This window comes from Scomber japonicus, chromosome 15, assembly GCF_027409825.1.
Source record: "Scomber japonicus isolate fScoJap1 chromosome 15, fScoJap1.pri, whole genome shotgun sequence".
NCBI lineage: Eukaryota > Metazoa > Chordata > Actinopteri > Scombriformes > Scombridae > Scomber > Scomber japonicus.
Window position 1 is genome coordinate 5,367,871 of NC_070592.1, and position 17,888 is coordinate 5,385,758.

The window sequence follows — 17,888 nt, forward strand, 5'->3', positions numbered from 1 at the left end:
TGAAGGGGGGTAAGTAAAAGGCATAAGAGGTAAAAAGGAAAGCATATGAGAAGGGAGTGGAGGAAAGAAGGAAGGGAGGAAGGAAGGACAGAGGAGGAGGAAGGAAGAGAGGAAGGTAGGGGGGAGGAAAGAAGGGAAAGGAAGGAAGGTAGGGGGGAAGAAAGGAAAAGAGGAAGGGAGGAAGGAAGGAGGATGGTGGAAGGCGGATGGAGGAATGGAGGAAAGAGAGGAAGGAAAGAAAGAAAGCCAGAAGGAAGGAGGGAGGGAGAAGAAAGGGAAAGGTTATGGTTGGTGAGAGGAGACAGAAGGGATGAAGGGGGGAAAGTAAAAGGCATAAGAGGTAAAAAGGAAAGCATATGAGAAGGGAGTGGAGGAAAGAAGGACAGAGGAAAGAAGGAAGAGAGGAAGGTAGGGGGGAGGAAAGAATGAGGAAGGAAGGGAAAGGAAGGAAGGAAGACGGAAGGAAAGGAAAAGAGGGAGGGTGAGAAGGAAGGAAGGTAGGAGGGAGGGAGGGAGGGAGGAAAGAAGGAAGGAAAGGAGGGAAAGAGAGAAGGAGGGAGGGAGGGAGGACAGAAGGAAGGAAGGAAGAGAGGAAGGTAGGGAAAGGAAGGAAGGAAGACGGAAGGAAAGGAAAAGAGGAAGGAAGGGAGGAAGGAAGGAAGGAAGGAAGGAGGATGGAGGAAGGAAAGGAGGAATGGAGGAAAGAGAGGAAGGAAAGAAAGAAAGCCAGAAGGAAAGGTTATGGTTGGTGAGAGGAGACAGAAGGGATGAAGGGGGAAAGTAAAAGGCATAAGAGGTAAAAAGGAAAGCATATGAGAAGGGAGTGGAGAGAGGAGGGAGAAAGGGAGAAAGGGAGGTGGGAGAAAGGGAGAAAGGGAGGAAGGGAGGTGGGAGAGAGTATTTATTACTAACGAGGGCCAATTTGTCTCCCAGACAGCAGATAAAAAGTTAATTACAAGCAGCAGTACAATAGAGAGTCTTGTGCTGTCAGTGGATGTCAGAGCGCCCATCTGTGATACTTTAGAGCCAGCGCACTCACCACACTCACCACACTGATGCAAAGATCCAAACATGTCAGTCACCACTAAATATCTGCTTCACGTTTAACAAAAGAGAGTTTTCTTCAGTCGCTTTAATTGATGCAGTTTCACAAACATCCTTCAGTCAATGTGAAGGCTCTATAATAAAGATTTAGGTTCACATGAGGGACGTGTGTTCATGTCCTTCCCTTCCTTCCATCCTTCCGTCGGTCCATCCTCCCTCCCTCCTTTCCTCCGTTCCTTCTTTCCTTCCTCCATCCCCCTTTCTTCCTCCCTCATACTTTTCTTTCCTCCTTCCTTCCTTCCTTCCTTCCTTCCTCCCCCCTATCTTCCTCTCTTCCTTCTTTCCTCTGTCCTTCCTTCCATTACTTATTTCCTTTCTTTGCTTCCTTCCTCTTTTCCTTTCCTTCCTTCCTCCCTTCCCCTTTCTCCCTCCCTTCCTCCTTCTTTCCTCCCTTTCTCCCTCCCTCCTTCTTTCCTTCCTTCCTTTCCTTCTTCCTCCTCTCCTCCCTCCCTTCCTTGACTCGAGGACAACAGGGATGAACACCAAAATGCAGAACAAACTACATTGAAGGTAGGACTGGGTATCGGGTACTCAGGTTTGATTAGTTTTTAGTTTATTCTTAAAAACAGTGAAGAGGTTGAGTGTGTCCCCAAAAGCTGATGAAGAAGAAGAAAAGGTGTAAGTTGTCATACCTCGATCTTATCGTTGTGGCAGATACCCGACAGCCAGAGACGCTCCAACATATCAATCTCATCTGCAAGAAAAGAAAAAAGGTGGAGGGAGAACAAGAAGGTCAAAAAATAGCAGCAGAAAAAATGAAACAAGATGAGACGGGATGGAAGAGAAAAGCAAAGGTTCAAGGTTCAGGAGGAAGATAGCGGAGGAGGAAGAATGGGCAAATGGCAGGAGAGAAAGAAAGGGTGAGCAAAGGGGAAAGATGAGGAATTAAGGAAAGGGAATACACTGGAGAGACAGACTTACAGTAAAGCAGTAGAGGAGAAAATAAAAAAAAGGGAAGAAGAAGAAAAAAGGGGGATTACAGCTCCTTTTGTTATGAGAGCAAGGTGTTTGATCACCAGAGGGGAAGGGAAGAAGCAAGAGAAGGAAATAGATAAAGAGGTGAAGAGAAGGAAAAGGAATAGGAATGGAGCTTATTGTGTTTTACGAAAAAAAAAAGAAAAAGAAGAAGAAGAGAGACAGATGATGAAATAATGCATGGGGGGAGAGAAATGTGTGGAAAAGTGAAACCTTCTTTGAATGATGTTAAAAGAAGATGAGAGGAAAGTTTAGAGTAGATTATAGAGAGCAAACATGAAGAAAGATAACACACAGATAAGCTGCAGTATTACAGTCATTAATAAAGTCTAGAGGAGGAGCATGTGTGTGTTAGAAGTTATAGAGTCTATAATATATACACAGGAATATTAAAACACAGAGAGAAAGGCAGCAAGAAGGGTGAATTAAGAGGCCATTTTGCAGGAAAGTGGGAGAGAGAGAAAGTGGGAGAGAGAGAGCTAGAGATAGAGAAAGTGTGAGAGAGAGTGGTATAGAGACAGAGAGAGGGAGAGGTAGAGAGAGAGAGAGAGAAAGTGGGAAGGAAAGGGAGAAAGTGTGAGAGAGGTACAGAGAGACAGAGAGAGGTAGAGAGAGAGAAAATGGGAGAGAGAAAGTGTGTGTGTGTGTGTGTGTGAGAGAGAGAGAGGGAGGTAGAGAGAGAGAGAGAAAGTGGGAGGGAGAGAGAGAGAGAAAGTGGGAGAGAGGTAAAGAGAAAGTGGGAGAGAGAGAGAGAGAATGGGAGAGAGAAAGTGTGTGTGTGTGTGTGTGTGAGAGAGAGAGAGGGAGGTAGAGAGAGAGAGAGAAAGTGGGAGGGAGAGAGAGAGAGAAAGTGGGAGAGAGGTAAAGAGAAAGTGGGAGAGAGAGAGAGAGAATGGGAGAGAGAGAGAGAGAATGGGAGAGAGAGAGAAAGAGGAAGAGAGAGATAGAGACAGAGAAAGTGGGAGGTAGACAGAGAGAGAGAGACAGAGAGGTAGAGAGAGAAAGTGGGCGAGAGACAGAGAAAGTGGGAGGTAGAGAGAGAGAGAGAAAGAGAGGTAGAGATAGACAGAGAGAGAGAGGGAGAGAGAGAGAGAGAGAGAGAGAGAGAGAGAGGAGCCCTTTGAAGCGGCCTGGCGTCTGAGTCTGGCACACTGAGGGCAGAGCGACGCGACAGCTCATTGGGAGATGAAAGGTGGGAGATGCTCGCAAACATTACACTTCCTGCTCAGACTGTGTCACACACACACACACACACACACACACACACACACTAAATGAAATACACACTCTGAGCCTCAGCGTAATGGGACTCTCATCGCTAGCCATTAATGCATTAATCAAAAAGAATGAGGCAGTGGGAAGAGAGAGAGAGAATAAGAGAGGGGGGGCAGGATCAAATGTTGAGAGAGACTTATGTAGACAGATGTGCGCCGACCCTGTCACTGAGGACTTCTAAAAACAAGCATACACGCTTTTCATACACACACACGCGCGCGCGCTGAAGATGTCGAGGCTCCCAATCCCTCCTCCCAATGCTTACACTATTAATTGACCTGTAGGTTAATTAACACAGTTTGGAAATCCCCCCCCCTCCCACCCCAATGTAAGGATTAGCCCACCGTGACTCAGCCGTGTTGACTGCTAAAACAAAAAAAAAAAGAAAAACCCGCAAATCTCCCTTTAACATGTTTCAGCTCGTGCCACATTTCACACCCGCAACATGCACGCGGCGGGAATTCTAACATTCCTTGACAGCCGCATTAAACTCAGGCTCAACTCCATCGACCCTGCTTCCCCCCCCCTGTGCTGATCCTATATGTGTGTGTATATGTGTGTGTGTGTGTGTGTGTGTGTGGGGCTCGCGCACATCATATAATTCCAGTTTCAAAGAGAGCTCGAGCTGATTTCTTTCTTTCTCTCTCTCTCTCTCTCACTCTCTCTCTCCCTGTCCGGCTTTTCACGCCTCTCCCCTCTCTTTATCTCCCTGTAAATACGTTAATCATGGCAGTCAGTAGCGCATAAAGCTGCTCTTCCCCACAAAGAGCTGACAGACAGGCAGAATATCAGCTGTATCCTCTCTCACCTGCTCCGAGGGAGGAAATGCCACAGAGAGAGAGAGAGAGAGAGAGAGAGAGAGAGAGAGAGAGAGAGAAAGGGGGAATCAGCTAAGAGAGTAAAAAGCTGCAGCTTAAAAATAGGGATCCGTGTTTCATCCTGTAGGTGTGTGACAGGTTAGATGTGATTTTGGGGAACAATTGAATTGAATGTGACTCAGCTGTACTCTAATCTTGTCTCCTATGTGACAGCTTTACTCTGGTCAGCAATGAGGATTTCATCTCTAATATTATTACCACTCCTGTTGATGGAGGAAGAAGGGAGGAAGGGAGAATGGAGGAAGTATGGTAGAAGGGAGGGAGGAAGAAGAAAGGAAAGGAGGGAGGATGGAAGGAAGGAAGGATGGAAGGGAGGAAGAAGGAAGGAAAAGAGGAAGAAAGGAAAGGAGGGAGGAAGGAAAGGAGAGAGGGAGAAGAAAGGAAAGGAGGGAGGAAGGAAAGGAGAGAGGGAGAGGAAAGGAAAGGAGGGAGGAAGGAAAGAAGGGAGGGAGGAAGGAAGGAAGGAAGGAAGGGAGGGAGGAAGGAAAGGAGGGAGGAAGAAAGGATGGTAGGAGGGAGGGAGGAAAGAAGGAAGGAAGGAAGGAAGGAGAGAAGGAAGGAAGGAAGGGAGGGAGGTAGGAAGGAAAGGAGGAAGGGAGGGAGAGAGGGAGGGAGAAAGGAAAAGAGGAAGGGAGGAAAGAAGGACATAGGAAAGAAGGAAGGTAATGGGGAAGAAAAAGAGAGAAAGAGGGAGGAAGGACAGAAGGAAGGAAGGAAGGAAGGAGTGAAGGAAGGACGGAGGGAAGGAAAGAAGGAAGGACAGAAAAAATAAGGAAGGTAATGAGGAGGAAAGAAAGAAAAAGGGAGGAAGGAAGGACAGAAAGAAGAAAGGAAGGAAGGAAGGGAGGAAGGAAGGAACAGTCAAAACAGATGGGGTCAATTTGACCCAGGAAGATGAATATTACAAACTGTCTCTTTTCAATACACACACACACACACACACACACACACACACACATATATTTATTTATTCTCTGAGCTTCTGTCGGCCATCTTGGATCGTTCTGTCATTTAAGGCTCAGAGAGCTCAAACACCAAACACACACAGACAGACATCACCATGCAGTCGGCTCTGGATGCTAATGTGACACCATTCTGCTTTTTCTTTCTGACACAAGATGAAAGGATGAAGAAAAAAGAAACAGGAAGTGGCGTCTCCTGAAGAGCTGATGTGCATCACTCTGCGCTGACATGTGTCAAAACAGCCGTGTAGAGTTTGAGCTTTAACAGAGAACAGCTGGAGAGAGAGGTGTGATGTATAACTTCCTTCCTTCCCTCCTCCCTCACTGTCTTCCATATTTCCTTCCTTCCTTCCTCCCTCACTGTCTTCCATCTTTCCTTCCTGTCTTCTTTTCCTCTCTTTGGTTCATCTGTCCTTTCTTCCTTCCTTCCATTCACCTGTCGATCCTTCTTTCCACCTTTCCTTTCTTCCTTCCTCCCTCCCTTTCTTCTATCTTTCCTTCCTGTCTTCTTTTCCTTTGTTCATTTCTTCCGTCCTTCCTTCCTTCTGTCTGTCTTCTTTTCCTTCCTTCCTCTCTCCCTCCCTTTCTTCTATCTTTCCTTCCTGTCCTCTTTTCCTTTTTTAATTTCTTCCTTCCATTTACCTGTCGTTCGTTCCTTCCTTCCTTCCTTCCATTTACCTGTCCTTTCTTCCTTCCATCTTTCTTTTCTCCCCTTCTTTCTATCTTTCCTTCCTGTCTTCTTTTCCTTTGTTCATTTCTTAATAACCCAAAAATAATGATCTAATAAACAGATTTAACAACACAAAACTGCTGCTGCGGCGTTTCTGACATTTAACTGTGAATAACACACACACACACACACACACACACACACACACACACACACACACACATACACACACACACACACTGACTCAAACAGCTCCTGTGAGATACCTGGTCTCCTTCCCAGGGGGCAGCAGCAAGCTTCCTGAGTCCTCACACACTCTCTATTAATAAACACTTTCTCATAAACTCTCTTATTTTTACTTATTTATTTCATTATTTTTATCTATTCTAATTATTTATTTATTTTACTAATTTTATTTAATTTTTTAAGTATTTTTTAAAAATAATTTTTATTTTATTTTATTTTACATGCATTGGTCTACAGTTTTGTCTATTAAAATTAAAATTATTATTATTATTTTTTAAAATGATTTTAATTAACTGTGAAACTCTTATTTTTATTTATTATAATTATTATTTTTTTTTTACAAATTTTTAAGCATTTTTTTAAAATTATTTTATTTTATTTTGCATGCATTGGTCTCCAGTTTTGTCTTTAAAAATTATTATTATGTATTTATTTATTTTTTATTGTGATTTACTAATTTTACTTAAATTTTTAAGCGTGTTTTAAAATATTTTTTATTTTATTTTATATTTTATTTTGCATGCATTGGTCTCCAGTTTTGTAGTAAGTATTATTTATTTATTTTTTATTTGAATTAACTGTAAAGCTCTTTGAACTACACTAGTCTGTATGAAAGGTGCTTCATAAATAAAAATGACAGACATAAATCTGCAAATATGATACATTATAATAACTGGCAGCATGCTTTTATTATCTTATTGAAGAGTTTCCTCCTTTATAATAGAAAGAGAAGTCAGATATGGAGGCGTCAGGTATAAACATGGAGGAAGAGTTGAGTTTGCAAACAATGTGACATCTAGATAAGAAATATGAGTTTTATTCTCTATAATGGAAAATAGAAGTCAGCTTGTTATAGACTGGATTACATTTCCTTCTCTGTGACACTCTGGACAGCAGCGAGCGAGATTCAAATAACTGCAGGTTCAGTGAAAAGTGAACTCTGAGTTGTTTTGAGGAATATTAGACGAGAAGCACAAACACAGGAAGTCATGTGAAGTTATAGAAACGGTTTCTTAGTGACGGACAGTAAATTATATGAGCTGCTGCCGTCGTTGTTCCCAGGCGGGGAGTTCCTGTCCTCTGAAATGAGGCCAACCAGGAAGTAACTTAGAGCTGCATTCTATCAAAAGGCCACCAGGGGGCGACCGTCTCTATACAAGTCAATGGAGAATTCACCAACTTCTCACTTGATTTCTAACCTCAGTAAACATTTTCAAAATGTGTTTATGGTCTCAATCGCAAGTTTAAAGCCTTCTTCAATGCAGTATGATGTTCATTTGGGACATTTTGGCCTCCCTGATTTTATATGTGACGATAAAGCAGGGTATGCATTAGGGCGTGGCTACGTCCTGATTGACAGGTTGATTGCCCAATGTCCTCCAGATCCAGCCCTCGCAACCTATCGCTACCTCCCCGCTCCGCCCATGGCCCCGCCTCATGCCCATATAAGTAGAATCCGTGTTCATTTTTTCCCAGAATGCACCTGAAATTTCAAGATGGCGCTGCCTAGATTTGAAACTATTGGCTTCCGAGCAGCAGTCCACAAACCAATGGGTGACGTCACGGATGTTACGTCCATTTCTTTTATACAGTCTATGGTTGTTCCTCTATCTCTGGAAGGAAAGAGCTCAAAGTGTTTTCTATCAGCTAACCTGGAAAAAGCACCAATAATGATGGAGGAAGAGAGGAAGAGAAAAAGAGAGATGGATCCCTTCAAAATAAAATGCAAACTTCCAACAAGCAGGTGACAGAGCTTTTTTTCACCCTAATTTCAACCCATCTTATATTTTATTATTTCCTCTTTTCAGCTAAAATACTCAGAGAAGAGACCGAAGTCAAGCAGAGTGAAACCTTTGTGCTTCACTAAGGACAGTTTGAGCTTTTATTTTTAAAATTTTCTTGATAATTTGGGCTGTTAATGCACATAGCATCACATTCACCAACTACATACAAGGAAGGATGGAAGGGAGGAAAGAAGGGAGGAAGGAAGGGAGGAAGAAGGAAAGAAGGAAGGAAGGGAAGAAAGAACGGAGGAAGAACGAAGGAAAGGAGGAAGGAAGGGAGGATGAAGGAAGGAAAGGAGGAAGGAAGGGAGGATGAAGGAAGGAAAGGAGGAAAGAAGGCAGGAAGGAAGGTGGGAGGGAGGAAGGGAGAAAGGAAGGAAAGAAGGACAGAGGAAAGAAGGAAGGGAGGAAGAAGGAAGGGAGGATGGAAGAAAGGAAGAAGGAAGGAAGAGAGGAAGATGGAAGGATGGAAAGGAAGGAAGAAGGAAGGATGGAAGGGAGGAAGAAGGAAGGAAAGGAAGGTGGGAGGGAGGAAGGGAGAAAGGAAGGAAAGAAGGAAGGGAGGAGGGAAAGGAAAGGAAGGGAGGAAAGAGAGGATGGAAAGAAAGAGAGAAGGAGGGAGGAAGGAAGGACAGATGGAAGGAAGGAAAGAAGGAACAGTCAAAACAGACGGGGTCAATTTGACCCGGGAGGACGACAGGAAGTTTAATAATATTAATTTTTTTTAAAAACATGTTTGAGAGTATAAAGTGAAGATGATGTCATGTCAACTGTTTCCCATTTCTGATGTTTGTTTATTTGTTGTTTTTGATCCTAAATGATCCGCTACTTTTTTTTCTTTCCATCTCTCTCCATCTCTCCATCTCTCCATCTCTCAGCCTACGAACGTAAATATATGACATTAAAATCAACATCTGGCTCTCTGGAGACTCAAAGCCATCAGAACAAAAAAAAAAAAAGAGAGAGAGAATATAAAGGAAAGAATGAATGTCCCGAGGGTTTCCTGTTCAACCCTCGCTGCCAGAAGATGTTCACGTTCACATTTTCTTTTCTTTTCTTTTTTTTTCTTTATTATTGGCTCAGTCAGCGTGAATCAGTGAGAGACACAAAGAAGAAGGAGGAGAAGAGGAACTTTTTTGGATTCGTGCTGCTGTGTGAGTTCAGCTCAGGAGCAAAGTCAGCGTCTCGATTTAAGCTTCCTGTCGTCTTAACCGGGTCAAACTGACCCCGTCTGTTTTGACTGTTCCTTCTTTCCTCCCTCCTCCCTCCTTCTCTCTTTCCTCCCTTCCTTCTTTCCTTCCTCCGTCCTTCCTTCTTTCCTTTCCTCCCTTCCGTCCTCCCTCCTTCCTTCCTCCGTTCCTTCCTTCTTCCTCGCTCCCTCCTTTCCTTCCTTCTTCCTCGCTCCCTCCTTTCCTTCCTTCTTCCTCCCTTCCTTCCTTCTGTCTCCTCCTTCCCTCTCTCCCTCCTACCTTTCCTCCCTTCCTTCCTTATTCTATCCACCCTCCCTCCCTCCCTCCCTTTCTGCCTTTCATCCCTTCCTTATTCCTCCCTTCCTTCCTCCCTTCTTCCTCCCTCCATTCGTTCCTTCCATCCTCCCTTCCTGGGTGCAACCCCCCCCCAAAAAAAAACCCCAAAGAGGCAATGCAAAATATCAAAAGGAAGGGAAAGCCAAAAAAGAAGATAGGATTGTGCACACCAGCAGACATCCAAGTATACAATGTAATTAGTAAATTAGATTAAACTTACTAATTATTAGCGGGGCAATAAAAAAAAAAGTTACTAAATGAAACATATGAGCTGTCAGAGTGTTCATATCATTAAACATCTGTACATTAAATCAAACTGTACTGAGACGTTTAACAGTTGTTTTCAGTATAATAATGGTGTATCTGAATAATTCATGCTATTCTATGATAAACTATAATGTTTTATTAATAATTCATTGCAGTATTACACTTGGGAGTGCTGCTTACTTCCTTATTTGTTAAAAGAAACAAAGAGGAAACAGATGTAGAGCAAGAAAAATGCCTTTCAAGATGAAACTATGGAGCTTTGTGTCAAATCCCAACTGACACTAACAGTCTAGGAAGGGAGGAAGAAGGAAGAAGGTGAAGAAGAAGGAAGGGAAGGAAGAAGGAAGAGAGGAAGAAGGAAGGATGGAAGGGAGAAAGAAGGAAGGGAGGAAGAAGGAAGGAAGGAAGGGAGGAAAGGAGGGAGGAGGAAGGAAGGGAGGAGGGATGGAGTAAAAGAGGAAGGGAGAAAGGAAGAAAAGAAGGACAGAGGAAAGAAGGAAGGAAAGAGGGAAGGAAAGAACGGGGATGGAGGAAGGAAAGCAGGAAGGGAGGAAAGAGAGAGGATGGAAAGAAAGAGAGAAGGAGAAAGGAAGGAAGGAATGACAGAGGAAAGGAAAGAAGGGGGATTAAGCAAGGAAAGCAGGAAAGAAGGGAGGAAAGAGAGAAGGAGGGAGGAAGGAAATAAGGAACAGTTTGTCCCTCTTCCAAACAGCCTAATTTTAAGGGATCCGTGTCGTCGTCGCCCCCTGGGAAGGAAAGGAAGAAGGAAGGAAAGTAGGAAGGAAGGGAAGAAGAAGGAAGGAAAGGAGGGAGAAAGAAGGAAGGAAGGAGGTAAGGAAGGGAGGAAGAAGGAAGGAAAGGAGGAAGGAAGGGAGGAAGAAGGAAGGATGAAGGGAAGAAGAAGGAAGGAAAGGAGGAAGAAGGAAGGAAAGAAGGAAGGAAGGAGGAAGGGAAGATAGGAGGGCAGAAGGAAGGGAGGAAGGAAGGAAGGAAGGAGGCAAGGAAGGAAAGAAAGGAGGCAAGAAGGGTGGAAGAAGGAAGGATAGAAGGGAGGAAGAAGGGAGGGAGGAAGAAGGAAGGAAGGGAGGAAGAATGAAGGAAAAGAAAGAGGGAGGAAGAAGGATGGAAAGAAGGAAGGAAGGAGGAAGGGAAGATAGGAGGGCGGAAGGAAGGGAGGGAAGAACGAAGGGAGGAAGAAGGAAGGAAGGAAAGGAGGGTAGAAGGGAGGAAGAAGGAAGGAAGGAAGGAAGGAAAGGAGGAAGAATGAAGGAAAAGAAAGAGGGAGGAAGAAGGAAGGAAAGAAGGAAGGAAGGAGGAAGGGAAGATAGGAGGGCGGAAGGAAGGGAGGGAAGAACGAAGGGAGGAAGAAGGAAAGAAGGAAAGGAGGGCGGAAGGGAGGAAGAAGGAAGGAAGGAAGGAAGGAAAGGAGGGAGGATGGAAGGGAGGAAGAAGGAAGGAAGGGAGGAAGGAAGGATCCATTTTAAGGGATAACTTATAAATATTTCTGGTATCTGTGTCGACGTCGTCGCCCCTGGGTGCAGCGCTGAGCCGTGCTAATTGTGCACACACTAAATTGTTCCCCAGAGGAGCCAATTTAGTGACGGACCAGCCATGTGCTGAAACAGGAAGTGTAACCAACAGATGTATTACAGGGAGCAATTACAGGCGTCTGCGGTGCATGTAAGGAGGATAATGAACCGATGTGATGATGATGATGATGATGATGAAGATCGCTGTCGACTTCCTTATTCCTCCTCCTTCCCATTCCACCTCCTCACTCCTCATTACTCCTCCTCCTCATCCTTATTCCTCCTCCTTCCCATTCCACGTCCTCACTCCTCCTTACTCCTCTTCCTCATACTCTTACTCCTCCTCATCCTCCTCACTCCACTTCATCCTTACTCCTCCTCCTCCTTACTCTTCCTCCTCCTCCTTACTCTTCTTCCTTACTCCTCCTCCTCCTCACCCCTCGTTACTCCTCTTCCTCCTCCTCCTTACTCTTCCACATTCCTCCTTACTCTTCCTCTTACTCACTCCTCCTCCTCCTCCTCGTTACTCCTCTTCCTCCTCCCCCTTACTCTTCCACATTCCTCCTTACTCCTCCTCCTACTCACTCCTCCTCCTCACCCCTCCCTCGTTACTCCTCTTCCTCACTCCTACTCCTCTTTACTCCCCCTCCTACCCCCTCGTTACTCCTCTTCCTCCTCCTCCTTACTCTTCCTCACTTCTACTCCTCCTTACTCCTCCCCCTCCTCACCCCTCGTTACTCCTCTTCCTCAATCCTACTCCTCTTTACTCCTCCTTCTCCACCAGCTCCTTACTCCTCCTCCTCCCTGCAAGTGTTCCAATTGCTCCTCATCTTCCTCCTCCTTACTCCTCCTCTTCCTCCTCCTCCCTCCTCCTCCTTCCTCCTCCTCCCTCCTCCTCCTTACTCATCCTCCACATTGTCCTCCTCCTTACTCCTCTTCCTCGTACCCTTACTCCTCCTCATTTCTCCTCCCTCCTCCTCTACCTCCTCCTTACTCCTCCTTCTCCTTACTCATCCTCCTCTTCACCCCTCCTCCTCATCCTCCCTCCTCCTCTTCCTCCTCCTTACTACTCCTCTTCCTCTTCCTCACTTCTCCTCCCTCCTCCTCTTCCTCGCACCCTTACTCTTCCTCCTCCTCCTCTTTAATCCTCTTCCTCATACCCTTACTCCTCCTCTTCCTCGCACCCTTACTCCTCCTCCCTCCTCTTTACTCCTCATCCTCCTCCTTCCTCCACCACATTGTCCTCCTCCTTACCCCTCTTCCTCACACCCTTACTCCTCATCCTCATCCTCTTTACTCCTCCTCCTTACTTTTCCTCAATCCTCCTCTTCCTACTCACTCCTCCTCCTCACCCCTCGTTACTCCTCTTCCTCCTCCTCCTCACTTCTCCTCCCTCCTCCTCCTTACTCATCCTCTTCCTCCTCCTTACTCCTCCTCTTACTCCTCTTCTTCGTACCCTTACTCCTCCTCACTCCTCCTCACTTCTCCTGCTTTTTACTCCTCGTCTTCCTTGTACCCTTACTCCTCCTCTTCCTCCCTCTTCACTTCTCCTCCCTCTTCCTCCTTACTCCCCTTACTCCTTCTCCTCCTCCTCCTCCTCCCTCCTCCTCTTCCTCTGTGACTTATCTCCAGAGTTCAGGATGAAAACAACTTTTTCTTTCATGGCTGCTTGAACACATTTTACATTTTAACTCTGTTTTCTGGATTTTACAGATAAAAGTTAAACTCAGCTTCTCCTCAGTCACAATTTCACTTTCACTCCTTTTACAATAAATAAAAACTAACTACATACATTATTGTACAACTTTAATTTTAAAGTTTTTTCCTTTTCCACTAGAGGAACTTATCTACTCAAACCAGGAACTTGTACTTATTGTCTTGGATTATGTTTTTGTTTCCTCCTCTCCTCTTTCCTCTTTCCTCTGCTTCCTGGAGGCGACTTCCTGGAGCTACATTTTGGCACTAAATGAAGTTGCAGGTTTTTCCAGAATAAAACTTAAAGAGAAGAATTCACTTACTCAGCACTTTTTCAGTGTAGCCTTAAAGTCATTTCCAACATAGGTGACAATTTTAAACTTTAATATATTTTACATATTAAGACACTAAGATTGCTTCCACTGTAAATGTATGGATCATATTTAGATATAAAGTTTATTTTTCTTCCTTTTATTTTCATTGCTGTTTGTGTTTCACAGGATTTTATTGTAATTTTGACCCAGTTTATAAAACACAGTGTAAAAAGTAACACAGAACACATCACTATAGTCTTTAAGTGTCAAGTTTAAAGTAGGTTTAAGTTTCATTATGTTCCCATATCAGCATCAATGTAGGCAGGGAAGGAGGGAAGGAAGGAAGAAAGAGAGGAAGGATAGATAGATGAAAGGAAAGAAGGAAGGACAGATCAAAGGAGGGAGGAAGGAAGGAAGAAAGGGAAGAAGGAAGGAAGGAAAGATGGAAGGAAGAAGGAAAGGAAAATAAGACAAGAAGGAAGGAAGGAATGAAGGAAGGAAGTAAGAAAGTGAGGAAGGAAAGAAGGAAGAAAGGAAAATGAGACAAGAAGGAAGGAAGGAAGGATGGAAGGAAGTAAGAAAGTAAGGAAGGAAAGAAGGAAGAAAGGAAATTAAAACAAGAAGGAAGGAAGGAAGGATGGAAGGAAGTAAGAAAGTGAGGAAGGAAAGAAGGAAGAAAGGAAAATAAGACAAGAAGGAAGGAAGGAATGAAGGAAGAAAGTAAGAAAGTGAGGAAGGAAAGAAGGAAGGATGGAAGGAAGTAAGAAAGTAAGGAAGTAAGGAAGGAAGAAAGGAAAATAAGACAAGAAGGAAGGAAGTAAGGAAAACAGGAAGGAAAGTGGGCCGGATTGAACCCCTCGGCGGGCCGGATCTGGCCCACGGGCCTCATGTTTGACACCCCTGGTGTATTATGTCTGCTTTGGTACTTTAACTACAGACTCTGATATCACTAATTACATACAGTTAATATTATTTATATTTAAAGAAAGCTGGACTCCTTCCTCTAAAAGCATCACAGTGACATGTGAAGGAAGGAAGGAAGGAAGGAAGGTAGGAAGGAAGGAAGAAAGAACAGATGGAAGGAAGGAAGGACAGATGAACCAAAGAAAGTAAAAGTAGACAGGAAGGAAAGAAAGAAGGAAGGAAGGTAGGAAGGAAGGAAGGAAGGAAGGAAGGCAGGAAGGAAAGCTGAACTCATAGTGACATGTGAGAGCAGCATCAGGACTCTTCTATGCATATAAATGTATTGATAGAAGCTCCTGACTGTTTCTCCTCCCTCGTGTCTACTGATGAGTCGTTGCTCATTCATGACTCGTCCTCTGCTGCTGCTGCTAAAAGCTTTTCTGGCTTTTATAGAAACACAAAAGGAAAAGTTATTATTTTAATACGGAGCGTCTCTCTCTGACTGCTGCAAACCAAATTACAGGAGCCTGTCAGGGTCAAAATGTTCTCTATCTCTCTCATATTCCACTTCCTGTTTAAATGAAAATGCAGCTGCAGGAACATTTTAATGCATAAACAAGAATTGAGAACATAAGAGATAAAAGCTTGACATATTTTTGTGATAAAAGTAAAAGTCTGCCGCTGTTTTTTTTATCTGGAAACCTTCAATTCACACGACACAAGAGAGACCAAGGAGCTTGTGCATATATTTGAGAGGATTTGCATGGAAAGATGGAAGGAAGGAAGCAAAGAAGGAAAGAAGGAAGGACGGAAAGAAGGAAGGAGGGAAGGACAGACGAACGGAAGGGAGGAAGGAAAGAAATAAGGAAGGAAGAAAGGAAGAGAGGAAGAAGGAAGGTAGGAAGGAAGGAAGGAAAGGAGGGAAGGAAGGAAGGAAAGATGGAAGGACGGAAGGAAAAAAAAAAGGAAGGAAGGAGGGAAGGACAGACGAACGGAAGGAAGGAAGGAAAGAAAGAAGGAAGGAAGAAAGGAAAATAAGACAAGAAGGAAGGAAGGAAGAAAGGAAGTAAGGAAAGATGGAAGAAAGGAAGCAAGGAAGGAAAGATGGAAGGAAGGGAGGACGGAAGAACAAAAGGAAGGAAGTAAGGAAGGAAGGAAAAAATGAAAATAAGACAAGAAGGAAGGAAAGATGGAAGGAAGGAAGGAAGGAAGGAAAGAAGGAGGGACGGAAGGAAAATAAGAAAAGATGGAAGGAAGGAAGTAAGGAAGGAAAGGTGGAAGGAAGGGAGGAAGAAGGAAGGATGGAAGGGAGGAAAGGAGGAAAGGAGGAAGGAAGGAACAGAACATTTCAATGCATAAACAAGAATTGAGAACATAAGAGATAAAAGCTTGACATATTTGTGTGATAAAAGAATAAAAGTCTGCTGCTGTTATAGAAACAAACTTATTTATTAGTTTTTATCTGGAAACCTTCAATTCACACGACACAAGAGAGACCAAGGAGCTCAAGCATATTACTGAGAGGATTTGCATGGAAAGATGGAAGGAAGGAAGGAAAGAAGGAAAGAAGGAAGCAAGGAAGGAAAGAAGGAGGGAAGGAGGGAAGGACAGACGAACGGAAGGAAGGAAGGAAGGAAAGAAATAAGGAAGGAAGAAAGGAAAATAAGACAAGAAGGAAGGAAGGAAAGGAAGGAAAGGAGGGAGGGAGGAAGGAAGGAAAGGAGGGAGGAAGGAAAAAGGAAGAGAGGAAGAAGGAAGGAAGAAGGGAAGGAGGGAAGGACAGACAAACGGAAGGAAGGAAGGAAAGAAAGAAGGACGGAGGAAAGGAAAATAAGACAAGAAAGAAGGAAGGAAGGAAGGACACGACACGACACAAGAGAGACCAAGGAGCTCGAGCATATTACTGAGAGGATTTTTTTGTAACTGTCCTTCCTTCCTTCCTTCCTCCCTCCATCCTTTCCTTCCTTCTTCCTCCCTCCCTTCCTTCCTTCCTTGTTTCCTTCCCTCCTCCCTCCTTCCTTTCCTTCCTCCCTCCTTCCCCCTCCCTCCCTCCCTTCCTTCTTTGACTTGAGGACAACAGAAGGGTTAATAGTATTTTTCAAAGATTTCAGTGAGTGAAGTTTCTCCTCTTGATGATTGTGTTTTACTTCCATCAACCCAACGACGAGCAGCCAACCTTTCCAAGAAGCAAATATCTGTCATTTTCTGCTCTTTTGGAGCCCCCCTCTCCCTCCTTACCGTCTCCGACCAGCTGCAGCAGAGCCAGGTCCAGCGGTCGTTTCCAGCGTGAGTTCTTGTGCAGAGCGATGCCGTAACCTGTCGTAGCGAACACTTTACCAGAGCCGATGGTCATCACCTGGTGGAGGAACACACACACACACACACACACACACACACACACACACACACACACACACACACACACACACACACACACACACACACACGAGTCAGATTCAAAGAGACAGATACTATTAATATAAGCAAGGATCAAAAAGAGAAAGGAAGGAACGAAAGAAAGAGAGAAGGAGGTAGGAAGGACAGACAGAAGGAAGGATGGAGGAAAGAAGGAAGGAAAGAAGGAGGGAGGAAGGAAGGAAGGAAGGAGGGAGGAAAGAAAGAAAGGAAGGAGGAAAGAGAGGAAGCAAAGAAAGAGAGAAGGATGGAGGGAGGAAGGACAGATGGAAGGAAGGGAGGAAAAGAAGGAAGGACAGATGGAAGGAAGGGAAGAAAAGAAGGAAGGAAGGAAAGAGGGAGGGAGGAAGGAAGGACAGAAGGAAAGAAGAAAGGGGGATGGAGGAAGGAAAGAAGGGAGGAAAGGAGGAAAGAGAGAGGAAGGCAAGAAGTATTAGTATTTCATAGTAAACTCTGCAACATGGCCGCCATTGTTGCAGCCTTTCACCCTGCAGCGTGTTTTAGGGAACAACCGCAACAGATTCACAACTAGCATGCTAAGAAATGAGCACTTCAACAACATCTGCATTAAATAAATCAAACATATGTAATGCATTCATACGTTCCCCTCGTGGCGTGCAGCTAGCTCATATTGTTATTTCTCGTGGACAGCTGCTGTTGATTTATTTATTAGTTTTGAATTTGATACGGTTCCCACAGCGAGGATGAACATCCAGCTCACTCATCATCTCTAATAACGTCTGTGGGAAGATTTTCCCTCTAAGCAGAAGGAAAGAAGAAGGGAGGAAGGAAGGAAGAAAGGAAGGAAGGAAAGAAGGAAGGAAAGGAGGAAAGAAAGAGAGAAGGAGGGAGGAAGAAAGGAGGGAAGGACAGAAGGAAGGAAGAAAGGGGGATGGAGGAAGGAAAGGAGGAAAGAGAGAGGAAGGAAAGAAAGAGAGAAGGAGGGAAGAAAGGAAGGAAGGAAGGATGGAGGAAGGAAGGAAAGAAGGAGGGAGGAAGGAAGGAGGGAAGGACAGAAGGAAGGAAGAAAGGGGGATAGAGGAAGGAAAGGAGGAAAGAGAGAGGAAGGAAAGACAGAGAGAAGGATGGAGGAAGGAAGGAAGGAAGGCATGCAGGTAGTTAATATTTTCATTTATTGTGGACAGCGCTGTTGATTTATTATTTATCTGTCCTTCCTCCCTCCCTCCTTCTTTCCTTCCGTCCTTCCTTCCTCCCTCCTTCTTTCATTCCCTCTTCCCTCACTCCTTTCCTTCCCTCTTTCCTTCTTTCTTCCCTCTTTGCTTCTTTCCTCCTTCCCTCTTTCCTTCTTCCTTCCTTCTTTTCCCATCCTTCCTTCCTCTTTTCC

At 44.4% G+C, this 17,888-nt stretch overlaps 1 protein-coding gene across 1 annotated transcript in view; it reads right to left on the reverse strand.

The window, feature by feature from the left end:
* Positions 1-17,888, reverse strand: part of LOC128373839 (uncharacterized) — a 47,240-nt gene that overhangs the window by 15,880 nt on the left and 13,472 nt on the right. The window contains exons 4-5 of the mRNA XM_053334034.1: positions 16,367-16,484; positions 1,737-1,798 (exon numbers count right to left, since the gene is read on the reverse strand). Of these exons, the coding sequence (XP_053190009.1) occupies positions 1,737-1,798; positions 16,367-16,484 (180 nt within the window). The remainder of the gene's footprint in view (positions 1-1,736; positions 1,799-16,366; positions 16,485-17,888) is intronic.